The 13,958-nt window shown below is 42.3% G+C and overlaps 1 protein-coding gene across 6 annotated transcripts in view; it reads left to right on the forward strand.

Moving 5' to 3' along the window:
- The first annotated feature begins 254 nt into the window (after positions 1 to 254).
- The window catches only part of RUFY2 (RUN and FYVE domain containing 2), a 61,384-nt gene continuing 47,680 nt past the window's right edge, over positions 255 to 13,958 (forward strand). For 3 of the 6 annotated variants that reach the window (XM_010375249.2, XM_030941540.1, XM_010375258.2), the window contains exons 1-7: positions 255 to 366; positions 2,693 to 2,866; positions 5,779 to 5,896; positions 8,387 to 8,488; positions 10,487 to 10,610; positions 10,803 to 10,864; positions 11,747 to 11,812. In XM_010375249.2, the coding sequence (XP_010373551.1) occupies positions 363 to 366; positions 2,693 to 2,866; positions 5,779 to 5,896; positions 8,387 to 8,488; positions 10,487 to 10,610; positions 10,803 to 10,864; positions 11,747 to 11,812 (650 nt within the window). In that variant the 5' untranslated portion in view covers positions 255 to 362. Of the gene's footprint in view, positions 367 to 689; positions 799 to 1,608; positions 1,724 to 2,326; positions 2,349 to 2,692; positions 2,867 to 5,778; positions 5,897 to 8,386; positions 8,489 to 10,486; positions 10,611 to 10,802; positions 10,865 to 11,746; positions 11,813 to 13,958 lie in introns of those variants that run through there. The other 3 variants (XM_030941538.1, XM_030941539.1, XM_030941541.1) reach the window with 3 other exon arrangements.

The following is a 13,958-nucleotide window of genomic DNA, read 5'->3' on the forward strand; positions in this document are numbered from 1 at the left end:
ATCCGGCCTTCGCGCTCCGGCGAAGCCCCCGGGGCACGGGACCGAGGGCCTAGCACTCTGGCTCCTCACACCCGTGGTCTCCATCACGTTCCTTTACTTCTTGCGGTCCCAGCGGATGCGAGGAGGCTTAGAGACAGCGGGCTTGCTCTCCCGCCCGCCAAAGGCTCCGCGGGTCCCCGCCCGACCGGGGGCGCCGCTCCCCCTGGGGCCGCCCGGGCGCCCTCCCGCCGCCGGGGGCGCTGTGGGCCGCAGCTGGCCTGGCTGCAGATGCGGTGGTGGCTGCCGAGCGCCTGGAGGGAGCTGCTGACCAGGCCGAGGAAGCCCCCGCCCGAGATCGCGCCGCCGCCGCCGCCGCCGCCGCCATGGGTAAGGCGAGCGGGCCGAGACCGAACGTTCGGCCCTCAGTCCCGGGCCGAGGGCTGCGGCCAGGCGGGGTGGACTGTGAGCTGTGGGAGACGCCGAGGCCGCCAGTCGGAACTGGGGCCCGAACCCGGGATGGGCGGGGACTGCCTGGGACTCGGGGGCTCCCGGGGTCGTCATGGCAACGCGCCCCCTCCCTTGTTCCGGCCCGTTCCCGCCCGGGTTTTGAGGCATAGTGGCCGAGGGCTCGAGGTGCCACGGCGTCCAGGAGCTAGGACTGGGCCGGGCAGGGTGTCACTCCGGAGTCGGGGAGCAGTCGGGGAGGGGCGATGACTTTTCAGGTTTGGGGGTGGCGGAGGGAAGACGCATCTCAGGTTTTGGCCTGGGTGCCTGACGCCGAGGGCGGGAGACGGGGAGTGCTGACGCGCAGGAGCCTGGGTGAGCCCGCCGCGATGGTCTTGGGGGGCCCCAGGCCTCTGGGCAGCCTTGCTGGGGGGAAGGGGCAGGAAGAGAAGCAGGGAAGGGGTTGGTCCTGGCAAGGTGCGGGCACTGGCCCTGGGACTCCTCGCGCGCCTGCGGCCGGGTTTGGAGGTCGCGTCCTGGCTGGAGGAGTCCTGGAGCGCAGCCGGGGCGTGGCCGAGGTGTGAGCGCCCCTCGGCGTGGGAACTGCCAGTGCCCAGCACCGATCTGCCTCCCAGCAGCTGCAAAACACCCTTTGTGTGGTTGTGGCATCGCACGTTAGGAATTATGATGGGCTGTGTTAAAAATGAGAGTTACCACGGATTATGAAACATCAAGTGGTTTCACTCCCGAAAAGTAGTGGGAGTCAGACCACGATGCAGATTTAAAGGAATGTCGTGTATGGACATTTTTCCACCAGGCAGTTTGGCCATAGCAGTTGTGGCTGTTTGCATTTTAGGTTGCTTAGGATTCAGTGTCAGGCGTCATGCCTAGCTGTCTAGAAATCAGAGCTAGAATACTAGATCGTTGGAGACTCTGGGTTTTGTTGTTGTTGTTCAGTGAAGGAAAAACGGACACATTGATGACTTGTAAATTTGTCAGAGATTATGAAGTATTATATTAAGTGCTTCGTTTTTCCACACCTTAGTTTTGTCATCTGTGTTTGTTGAAGGTATTTCCACCAGTCACAACAGTAACGAGATGATGGGGAAGCATCTGAATTTCTAAGTAAACTGAGAATAAAATTTGTGGGAAGGAGGACAATATTTTTGTGAATTGAAAATATCTTGCTTGATGATACTGTGTCTTAAAAATATCAATTAAAAATCAGGCCTTTGGGAATATGCATCTATTAACTTGGTATTCAGACTGACGCTGTGGCCTTCCTGAACTGTGTGGATGGGTGAGAAACATTAATGTAAAACTGGTCTGTGCTTTTCTCTTTGAAAATAAAACAGTCATGCAATACAGAACTACAGTCAGAATGAAGAAGCCAGACAGAAAGAGGGTAGACTGAAAGAATTGGACGGCTTCTCCTGTCTCCCCTTACTTGTCAGTGTATTTTACCTATCATGTTTGTTGTGGGTGACAGTGGAATCCTAGAATTTGAACTACCTTTATTTTATTGCCAGTTTATTCTGAACGTTTTTGCCTTGGAATTCATCCTTAGACGGTACCTGCTATTCACCTTTTGCATGAGGCCCTTAAACGTGTTGTCTCTCAGCTCAAATTTATCTCCACAGAAGATCATTTTAAAAACTCATTCTCTATGAAGAGGTACCAGGAAAGTTAAATAAATACAGGAGAATGACAGATTTGCAGGATCTTGAGAATAATTCATAAACTTTGGCTGGAGTGGTCATGGAGATTTTCTGTTTTCTTTTATTATTATTATTATTTTTGTGAGACAGAGTCTCGCTCTGTCACCAGGTTGGAGTGCAGTGGCGCCATCTCGTCTCACTGCAACCTCTGCCTCCTGGGTTCCAGTGACTCTCCTGCCTCAGCCTCCCAAGTAGCTGAGATTACAGGTACACACCACCACGCCCAGCTAATTTTTGTATTTTTAGTAGAGACAGGGTTTCACCATGTTGGCCAGGATGGTCTTAATCTCTTGACCTCGTCATCTGCCTGCCTCGGCCTCCCAAAGTGCTGGGATTACAGGCGTGAGCCAGCGCGCCTGGCCGGAAATTTTTTACAGTATATGTGCGAGACATAAAGAGAAGTTAATCAAGGGTGTAGTTTAGCTGGGGAGAATTTGTCAACCAAGGAACAGCAAACTACTGTTGGTTTTTATAGGAGAAGGCAAGGGTTTGTGTATTTTTTCATTGTCATGTCTTACAAATGATGTTGGATTCCTTTCTTGTGTTTTCAGCTACAAAAGACCCCACAGCTGTAGAGAGAGCAAACTTGTTAAACATGGCTAAACTGAGTATCAAAGGACTCATTGAATCTGCTCTGAGCTTTGGCCGCACTTTGGATTCTGACTATCCCCCCTTGCAGCAATTCTTTGTTGTTATGGAACATTGCCTGAAACATGGTCTTAAAGGTATTGTGAGATTTTAAAAAATTAATTCATTTTAGAATCTCCCTTTTTCCATTTTAAGTGCCCTTGAGAATGGGTTATTTTTTGAGGCCATGATTACTATTACTATGCACTAAAAAATATTGAGTGGATTGATTTTGGGAGAAAATATCTCTATGTTTTCTAATAATGGTCTAATAATGATCTTCAGAAAATGCTTAGTTGTTAATGTTTTGTAAACAGAATATTTGATTTTTAAATTTTTTAAACTTACATATTCTGAACTGGTTTCTGTTTTCTAGGACAGTTACAGAGTTATATTTTAAAGCTGGTGATACTGTTATGAGCTCATTAATACTTCAAACCCTGTTGAACAAGTGCATTGAAATAGTAGATTGTTGAAATAGAAACCTCCTAGATACATACACGAACATATGTAGATATCTCTTCTGGATGGAGTTATTGTAGAAATGTGAGCCATCCCTGAGGATGATAACAGCAGATATTGTATTCTACTATCGGTACATATTGAATTATTGTTACATATAAAATGTTTGTTTTATATTTACTTTAAAATATTAATTGCATAATAACTGTGCTTTTACTTATAATAATTGTTCACAGTTTTGGCCTCTAGTTCATATGGTGAGTATCTATGTAGAGGGCTGTGTAAGAGTTGTACACTAGAGTGACTATTATAGAGTAAAAGAAGCTTGACTGGCCGGACATGGTGGCTCATGCCTGTAATCCCAGCATATGCCTGTGGTCCCAGCTATTCGGGAGGCTGAAGTGGGAGGATCACCTGAGCCTGAGAAGGTCGAGGCTTCAGTGAGCTGTGATTTTGCCACTGTACTCCAGCCTGGGCAACAGAGACCCTGTCTCAAAAAAAAAAACAAAACAAACAAAAAAAAAAACAAAGATTTACCTAAACCTTGTTTTAATAAAAAGTACTTCAAAACAAGAATGAAGCCTTGACATCAAAATTTGAGAAAATCCTATGTGATGTTATTAGCATACTCGTTTCTTTTTCTTTAAAGACTTAAAGCAATTTCTTAAAATATATACACACTAGCAAAATATACTCTTTTTGTACGTGAATCAAACAACAGAGAAGTACATAGAACAAAACACGGTTTTTATTCATTCTCTTTTATTAATTTATCTAAAGGAAATTGGGCACCTGTAATCCCAGCACTTTGGGAGGCTGAGGCGAGTGGATCACTTTGAGGTCAGGAATTCAAGACCAACCTGGCCAGCATGGTGAAAACCTGTCTCTACCAAAATATACAAAAATTAGCCAGACTGGTGGTGTTCGCCTGTAATCCCAGCTACTCAGGAGGCTGAGGCAGGAGAATCGTTTGAACCAGGGAGGCGGAGGTTGCAGTGAGCCGAGATCGTGCCACTACCCTTCAGCCTGGGGCTGCAGAGTGAGACTCTGTCTCAAAAGAAAGAAAGAAAATGAGAGAATTAGATATTCCCTTATCCCTTTTCTGTTTTTTTTTTCTTTTACTCTAATTGTACTCAGGCTATTATTCTGTGACTTCCTTCTTTAAAAAAAAAAATGGCTGGGTGTGATGGCTCATGTCTGTAATCTCAGCACTTTGGGAGGCTGAGGCCGGCAGATCACTTGAGGTCAGGAGTTCGAGATCAGCCTGGCCAGCATAGTGAAACCCCGTGTCTACTAAAAATACAAAAATTAGCTGAATGTGGCACTGCATGCCTGTAGCCCCAGCTACTTGGGAGGCTGAGGCAGGAGAATTGTTTGAACCTGGGAGGCAGAGGTTACAGTGAGCTGAGATCGTGCCACTGCACTCTAGTCTGGGAGACAGAGTAAGACTCTGTCTCAAAAATAAATAAATAAAAAAAAATAATGATATGACTTGGAGATCTCTCCATTTACATAGATGTCTATATCAGAATTATATCAGGTATATATATGGCATATTTTATTTAACCATAACCATGCTCCTCTTTTTTTTTTTTTTTTTTGAGATGGGGGTCTCACTCTGTCACCTAGGACTGCATCTTGATTTTCCCCAAGCCTGCTGAAATATAGTTTGCCAAATTATAGCCAAAATAGTTAAATTTTAAACTATTTTTAGACTGTATTATCCTTTACTTCGCAATATATGTTGAACCATGTCCTAGCAGTTATAGGCTTATCTGGATAAATCATTGTAAAGCTACTTTGTGTGTGATTTTTCTCCCCCCGGGAAAAATTGCCTATCTTGGTTATCCTTGGGTGGTGTATATGATAGGCACCATTTTTTGCAGGAGATCTGGTCAGTAATAACAAATAAATGTATGGAAATTTCATAGTTTTATATTGACTAAATCTCAGAATAAAATACAAGGAAAAGGAAATTAACAATTTTTCATATTTAAAATTAAAATAACTTCTTAGGCCGGGTGTGGTGGCTCATGCCTGTCATCCCAGCACTTTGGGAGGCTGAGATGGGAGGAACACTTGAGGCCAGGAGTTCAAGACCAGCTGGGTCAACATAGCAAAACTCCATCTCTACTTACTAAAAAAACAAAAAGCAAAAGCATTATTATAAAAAATAAAATAACTTTTTATTTGTGCTATGTTTATTTAATAAACTTATAAAGATCAATCAGCTAGGGCCACTAGCCTTTATTTTGGTACTGGTAGAGAATGAGTGCAGTCATTTTTCACTTTAATTGCCTAACTGCTTATTTGATATGAAAGAATGGTCACTGTGCCTTTTTATCATGCAGGAAAAAAATAGCAGGATGGGCAACAGGATCCTACTTGCATAGGCTCCATATCCACTGGGATATGTAGTGGATAAAAGAGAGGAAAGGTCTCTGAATAATTGTATGTTAAGTTAGAAATGTTGAAACTAAATATTTAAAAATAAGTTACTACAGTTTTATATGTTGACATTGTGTGCATTATGTGTTCTTTTTTTCAGTAAGAAAATCATTTTTGAGTTATAACAAAACCATCTGGGGCCCTTTGGAACTGGTGGAGAAGTTGTACCCAGAAGCAGAGGAAATAGGAGCCAGTGTCCGGGATCTACCTGGTCTGAAGTAAGGAGGCCTATTACTTGTTCATCCCTAGCCACAGAAGTGTATTCATTGTTCCTCCAAAGTACCTCACACTCTAGCTTATTGTCTTCTCTTAGTCTTAACTCCCCTTTTTCTAATCCTCTTCTAATAAAATTATGTTCATTCTTTATGGCTCAACTCAAATCCTATTTCCTTTATGAAGTTTTTCTTAGCCCCTTCAATCAGAATTAACCACTCACTGTTCTGCCTTATATTGTAGGAAATTGAAAGTCCTTTTAAGATAGGATATATCAATTATACATCTTTGTTTTCTGAGTGTTAAATTAGTTTGACTGTAGTAGAAGGTCAATAAGTATTTGATAAAAGACTGATTTAGGCTGAATCCAGGGCACAGGCTCAGGAGATTCCAGTTATCAGATATGCCACTTATATACCCTAGGACTGGTGTAAATTACTGTGCTTCCTCTGAAAATTGGTACCTATAATGTCACCAGCCTGTTTCATCAGACAAATATATGTAAAATATCCTAAAAGTTGGAGTATGTTAGCTAAGAACTCATGAGTATTGAAAATTTTTTGTAGGTGTAAAGTGTTAAGACTCAGTTCTTACATTCTTTTTTTTTTTTTGGAGACGGATCCTTGCTCTGTCACCCAGGCTGGAGTGCAGTGGTGCGATCTTGGCTCACTGCAACCTCAGCCTCCTGGGTTCAAGTGATTCTCCTGCCTCAGCCTCCTGAGTAGCTGGGACTACAGGCACCCGCCACCACGCCGGGCTAATGTTTTTGTATTTGTAGTAGACATTGGGTTTCACCGTGTTAATCAGGATGGTCTCGATCTCCTGACCTCTTGATCTGCCCACCTCAGCCTCCCAAAGTGCTGGGATTACAGGCATGGGCCACCGCACCGGGCCTACCTGGCTAATTTTTGTATTTTTAGTGGAGACAGGGTTTCACCGTGTTGGCCAGGCTGGTCACGAACTCCTGACCTCAAGTGATCCACCCGCCTTGGCCTCCCAAAGTTCTGGGATTGCAGGCGTGAGCCACCACGCCAGGCTGCTTTTGTTTTTAATAACAGATAGAACTTGGGTAAGAGAGGTATGAGATTTAATTTCCTAAATGCAACCGGATTAAAGAAACATTTGAAAACCAGTAAGCAGCACAGTGATTTCTCTTTAATTACTAGCCTGGCACCCTCTTAGCTTTGTTATGATTTTCAAAATTCAGATATAATGTTACTTATGTTTTTGAAGACATTATGGTGCCTTATTGTTGAAACAATTGTTTTTTTGTTTTGCCTTGTTGCAACCGAGTCTTGCCTTGTTGCCCAGGCTGGAGTGCAATGGTGCGATCTTGCCTCACTGTAACCTCCGCCTCCTGGGTTCAAGTGATTCTCCTGCCTCAGCCTCCTGAGTAGCTGGGATTACAGACACCCACCACCAAGTCCAGCTATTTTTTTGTATTTTTAGTAGAGATGGGGTTTCACCATGTTGGCCAGGCTTCTTTCGAACTCCTGACCTTGTGATCTGCTCGCCTTGGCCTCCCAAAGTGCTGGGATTACCGGCAGGAGCCACTGGGCCCAGCCTGGTGAAGTTTTAATATTTATTTTTAGAGGGCTAAGCCCGTTCAGGCTAAATATTTCTTTTCTTTTTTCTGAGAGTGTCTCACTCTGTCGCCCAGGCTCGAGTACAGTGAATCACTGTTCACTACAGCCTCTGCCTACTGGGCTTAAACAGCCCTCCTGCTTCAGCCTCCTGAGTAGCTGGGACTACAGGCACATACCTGGCATTTTGATTTTTTAATTTTAATTTTTTTGACTTAATTTTTTTTTTATTTTATAGAGACAGGGTCTCCCTATGTTGTCCAGGCTGTCCTCTAACTCCTGGACTCAAGTGATCCTCCCACCTTAACCTCTCAAAGTGTAGGGATGACAGGTGTCAGCCACCATGTCCACCTAAACATTTCTTATAGAAGTATTCTCACCACAGTCCTGCGCTGCATAACATTTCATTCAATGATGGTGGTTCCATAAAATTATAATACTGTATTTTTACTTTACCATTTCCATGTTTAGATATACAAATACTTAACAATTGTGTAGCAATTGCCTACAGCATTCAGTACAGTAGCACGCTATATAGGTTTGCAACCTAGGAACAATAGGGTATACTATATAGCATAGGTGTATATACCATCTAGGTTTGCAAATGTCCACTCCATGATGAAATCACCTAACAACGCATTTTTCTGAACGTATCCCTGTCATTAAGCGATACACTACTGTGTTTAGAGTCATTTCTTCCAAGATATTAAATAGTACCTAAATCTGCTACAGGAGGAGCAGATTTACCCAGCTCTCAGGGATTGGTCTGTGTGCTCAAAAAGATAAAACTATAAAAAGAAAACAAAACCATTATAAAAATGCCCTTCTTCCTTGTTAATATATACCTCTCGCGATAGAAGATGTGATCTTTGGGCTAGGGCTGTTTTCTGATCAATTGGTTCTTCTCTTTAGGACCCCTCTTGGTCGAGCAAGAGCATGGCTTCGATTAGCCCTTATGCAAAAAAAAATGGCCGATTACTTACGTTGCTTGATTATTCAGAGGGATCTCTTAAGGTTAGTACTATTAAGTCGTGATCTTTTCATTTTTTATTTTATTTATATGCTGTCTTCCAAAAAGGATTTAAGATGTAATATGAAAGGATATATAACATATAATAAAATGATATAAAATAAAAGGAGGAGCAAAATGAGACAGAAAAACATGATGGAGGCATAACATGGATCAGGAACTAGCCTTATATATGAATACTGTAAGCTTGTTATCAGCCAGGATGGGGAAATTTATATATAATTACATTTCTTCCTCTTTGTTAAAACTTTTTTTCTTTTCCCCTGCCTGGAAACTGCTATATATAGTACATTTCTCAATTAGTTTTATTTTTCTGAATATGGTTAATTCTATGGATAAAAATTTGTGTTGGAATTTGGGGCTTTAATTTCATAGGCTTTTTGTTTTTTGGGTTTTTTTAGAATTTGAATATCCATATTATTGCTTCAACTGTATTGTGGGCACACTTTAAATTGAAGGCCAAACATTTATTTTGGCTGGGTGTGGTGGCTCATGCCTGTAATCCCAGCACTGTGGGAGGCCAAGGTGGGTGGATCACTTGAGGTCAGGAGTTCAAGACCAACGTGGTGAAACCCCGTCTCTACTAAAAACACAAAAATTAGCTGGGTGTGGTGGCACATGCCTGTAATGTCAGCTACTTGGGAGGCTGAGGCAGGAGAACTGCTTGAACCTGGTAGAGGGAGGTTGCAGTGACCTGAGATTGTGCCACTGCACTCCAGCCTGGGTGATAGAGTGAGGCCCTGTCTCAAAAAAATAAAATAAAATGAAGGCCAAACATTTATTTAAGACAGACTTTCAGAGCAAGGGCAATCAGTTCTCCAAGGGAGTGGGCCCATGGTGGCCCTCCATTCATTCTTGTTCTGTTAGAGTGCCTCTCTGATGTTGTGGAGAATTTAGTCCTGGTTTTGGTTTTACTTGTGACTCTGATTTTACGTTGTGGTTTTCCCAGTTGTTAAACGAGAATGACCATACGTTAAGTACCCACAGCTTCTCAGTATTCTGAAGGATAATAAAAGTGATTAAATAATGTACATGGGACTTATTAAAGAAGGCGCGAGACAGTGATAACTACTTCTCTGAATGTATGTTGATGAGACTTAGTTTTTGGACCATCCTATTTCTTTCACAACTCTCTTTTTGAACAGTTTTTAGAATGTAGATATCCCAAAGTGTCTTTAATTTATAATTATCTATTAAGATTTATAATACACCTATCAAATGCATTGACTTGAACATGGGCTTTGAAATGTTGCATATGTTCATTTTCCTCCTTAGTCTTTATCCCAAGGTCTTAATAAATCTAAGGATTGAAAGTTCAACTTTAATAAAATATATCATAATCAGATCAGCAGCAGTCACTATATCCGCCTGAGTCAGAAATGTCCCAGGGCTCAGTGTTGCCTCTCTTTATTTTTATTTTTTTGAGACGGAGTCTTGTTCTGTTGCCCAGGCTGGAGTGTGGTGGCGTGATCTTGGCTCACTGCAACCTCTGCCTCCTGGATTCAGGCAATTGTCCTGCCTCAGTCTCCTGAGTAGCTGGAATTACAGGCATGTGCTGCCATGCCTGGCTAATTTTTGTATTTTTAGTAGAGGTGGTGTTTCACCATGTTGGCCAGGTTGGTCTTGAACTCCTGACCTCAAGTGATCTTCCTGCTTGGCCTCGCAAAGTGCTGGGATTACAGGCGTGAGGCACCGTGTCTGGTGCCACTTTTTCTTTTCATCCCTTTTTGCTCCTCTTTTCTCTCTCTCAAAACATTTTTCCCTCTTTTATCTCCTTCAGTCCTTTTGATTTTTCAATAGAGACATTTAAATTTAAAAAATATAAAAAGTTATTCACATGTGTAAAGCCTAATTTGAAGGTACCTAACTGAGATGGCTTCCATTTCTGTAAGGTGGAAGATTAGGAAAATAATGGTGATTTTAAATTTTAGTTTTTGAAATAAATTTGTGATTTAAAGTCCTTATTTTTTAAATTTTCACAGTGAGTTTTATGAGTATCATGCACTAATGATGGAAGAAGAAGGAGCAGTAATTGTTGGGCTGCTGGTTGGCCTGAATGTGATCGATGCTAATCTGTGTGTGAAGGGAGAGGATTTAGACTCACAAGTAAGTGAAAGTGATTAGTGCCAAATGCAAAGTGTTTTCAGTTTGCACAGTTCCTCCTTGATCAGGTGTCATTTGAAGTTGTAAACAGGACTGTTAAACACTAAAAGAATATTAAGAGTGACATTCAGTAAAGGTACTTCTGATAAAGTATTTTCTCCCCTTTAAATAAAAAAAAATCTTTATTTACTTCAGGTTGGAGTGATTGATTTTTCTATGTATTTAAAGAATGAAGAAGATATTGGAAATAAAGAAAGGTATGATTTTCATAAGTTATTTCACATATTGGGTTTTTTATATAGCTCTTTACAAATCATTATAAGATCCATCTATTTACAGTGTGGTTTTATTTTGTTGTTTTCCCCTCTGTGACTTCTTCATTTCATTTTCACTTCCATTACAAGCTTTACAAAGCAGATTTTGGAAAATCACTTAGGAGAAGGAGATTTTATTAATTGTATGAAGTGGGACCTTTGGTTATAACTGTAGTTTCTGAGACCCATTTTAATAGCTGTTTTTTGGAATAAAAGAGATGAAAGCTTATTATTCACAAGTTTGCAAATACTGGTTTACTTCAAGATCGAACTGTGTTTTTTTTTTTGTTTCTTTTTTGAGACAGAGTCTTGTTCTGTTGCCCTGGCTGGAATGCAGTGGTTCGATCTTGGTTCACTGCAACCTCCGCCTCCTGGGTTCAAGTGATTCTCCTGCCTCAGCCTCCCCAGTAGCTGGGATTACAGGCACCCGCCACCATGCCTGGCTAATTTTTGTTATTTTTAGTAGACACAGGATTTTACCACGTTGGCCAGACTGGTTTTGAACTCCTGGACTCAAGTGACCTACCTGCCTTGGCCTCCCAATCACCCCTGGGATTACAGGGGTGAGCCACCGTGCCTGGCCCTAATTATGTTTAAATTTAAAATACACTAATGGTATTGTTAAGTCTATTATTGACAAGTGATTTATTCAACAAAGGTTATAGATTCTTAGTACATAGCTTACTGTTATTCTTATGTTTTATTTTAAAGGCAAGACACTGTTTTATTATTTTAGTTTTATAATAATTTTAGATGATTTAGATTTTTTTTGCACTTAATAAATACCTTTTAAACTAGCACAAAGCTACTTTTTTCCTCATTTAGGAATGTTCAAATTGCTGCCATATTGGACCAAAAGAATTATGTTGAAGAATTAAATAGACAACTGAAGTAAGTATTATGGATGCTTAGCACATTGATGAATATTGTCTTAGGTTTTTGTTTTTGTTTTTTTCCCTTCAGTTCAGCTTACCCTATTCCTTTCTTCTAAGAGTCTTTGAGAAGGAGTTGAGGGGATAGAGAGAAAATGGAGATGAAGTCTCACTCTCTTGCCAGGCTAGAGTGCAGTGGCGTTATCCCGGCTCACTGCAACCTCCGCCTCCCGGGTTCAAGTGATTCTCCTGCTTCAGCCTCCTGAGTAGCTGGGACTATAGGCATGCACCACCACGCCTGGCTAATTTTTTTTTTTTTTTTGTATTTTAGTAGAGATGGGGTTTCACCATGTTGGCCAGGATGGTCTCAATCTCCTGACCTCATGATCCGCCCACCTTGGCCTCCCAAAGTGCTGAGATTATAGGCGTGAACCACCACGCCCGGCCCGAGAGTCAGATTTTAAAAACAGAATCTTCATCGGATTTAAATAGAACTTAAAACTTACTGCTGTACCCTTACAAAAAAGTCTAGATAAGGTAAAAGTTTGTATCATTTTGATGGTTCAAAAATTCATTTTTCCTACTTCAGAAGGCTTCATATGTAAATGTGGCTGTCTGTCATCATTCTATGGTGGAAGTTTTTGCCTTCTTACATTGTCAACTGGTCATTGAAGCCATCAGTGAATACACTTGTTGAGAATTTTTGAGACCTGTATATAAAATAGTAAAATGCAGTTCTAATAGAAATATACGAGATGCGGCCAGGTGCAGTGGCTCATGCCTGTAATCCCACTTTGGGAGGCCGAGGCAGGTGGATCACCTGAGGTCAGGAGTTTGAGACCAGCCTGACCAGTATGGTGAAACCTCGTCTCTACTAAAAAAATAGAAAAATTAGCCAGGTGTGGTGGCAGGCACCTGTAATCCCAGCTATTCTGGAGGATGAGGCAGGAGAATTGCTTGAATCCGGGAGGTGGAGTTTACAGTGAGTCAAAGTTGTGCCATCGCACGCCAGCTTGCGCAACAAGAGTGAAATGTGAAACTCCGTCTCAAGAAAGAAAGAAAAGGAAGGAAGGAAGGAAGGAAGGAAGGAAGGAAGGAAGGAAGGAAGGAAGGAAGGCAGGCAGGCAGGCAGGCAGGGAGGGAGGGAGGAAGGAAGGAAGGAAGGAAGGAAGGAAGGAACATGAGACGCATAGGGTTTTTTTTGTTGTTGTTTTTGTTTTTTTTTGAGGCAGAGTCTTGCTCTGTCGCAGAAGCTGGAGTGCAGTGGCACCATCTCAGCTCACTACAACCTCTGCCTGCCCTCAGGGTTCTTGCTACCCCCAGGATTCTCTTACCTCAGCTTCCCGAGTAGCTGGGATTACCATGCCCACTACCACACCTGGCTAATTTTTTTGTATTCTTAGTAGAAACAGGGTTTCTCCATGTTGACCAGGCTGGTCTCAAACTCCTGACCTCAGGTGATCCACTCACCTCTGCCTCCCAAAGTCCTAGGATTACAGGCGTGAGCCACCACGCCTGGCCTTTTTTTTTTTTTTTTTTTTTAGGCAGGGTCTCACCCTGCTGCCCAGGCTGGAGGGTGGAGGGCAGTGGCACAATCAGGCTCACCACAGCCTTGACCTTTCAGGCTCAAGCAGTCCTCCTGCCTCAGCCTCTGAAGTAGCTGGGACGACAAGTGTGCACCACCATGCCTCGTAATTTTAGATTTTTTCGTAGAGATGAGGTCTCACTGTGTTGCTCAGGCTGGTCTTCAACTCCTAGGTTAAAGCAGTCCTCCCATCTCAGGCTCCCAAAGTACTCAAATTATAGGCATGAGCCATTTTGCCCAGCCATATAGGTAATTTAAAACTTCTGGTAACTACAATAAAAATGTAAAAAAAACCCTAAGAATTAAAAATATATTTTATTTTACCCAGTATTCCCCAAATATTATTCCAACATGCAATCAATGTAAAAAATTAGGGAACAGGCACAGTGTCTCACTCCTGTAATCCCAGCACTTTGGGAGGCCGAAGTTTGTGGATCACTTGAGATCAGGAGTTTGAGACCAGCCTGGCCAATATGGTAAAACCCCGTCTCTACTAAAAAATACAAAAATTAGCCAGGCATGGTGGCATGTGTCTGTAGTTCCAGCTGTTCGGGAGGCTGAGGCAGGAGAATCGCTTGAA

The sequence above is a fragment of the Rhinopithecus roxellana genome, chromosome 11 (genome assembly GCF_007565055.1).
Source record: "Rhinopithecus roxellana isolate Shanxi Qingling chromosome 11, ASM756505v1, whole genome shotgun sequence".
Lineage (NCBI taxonomy): Eukaryota > Metazoa > Chordata > Mammalia > Primates > Cercopithecidae > Rhinopithecus > Rhinopithecus roxellana.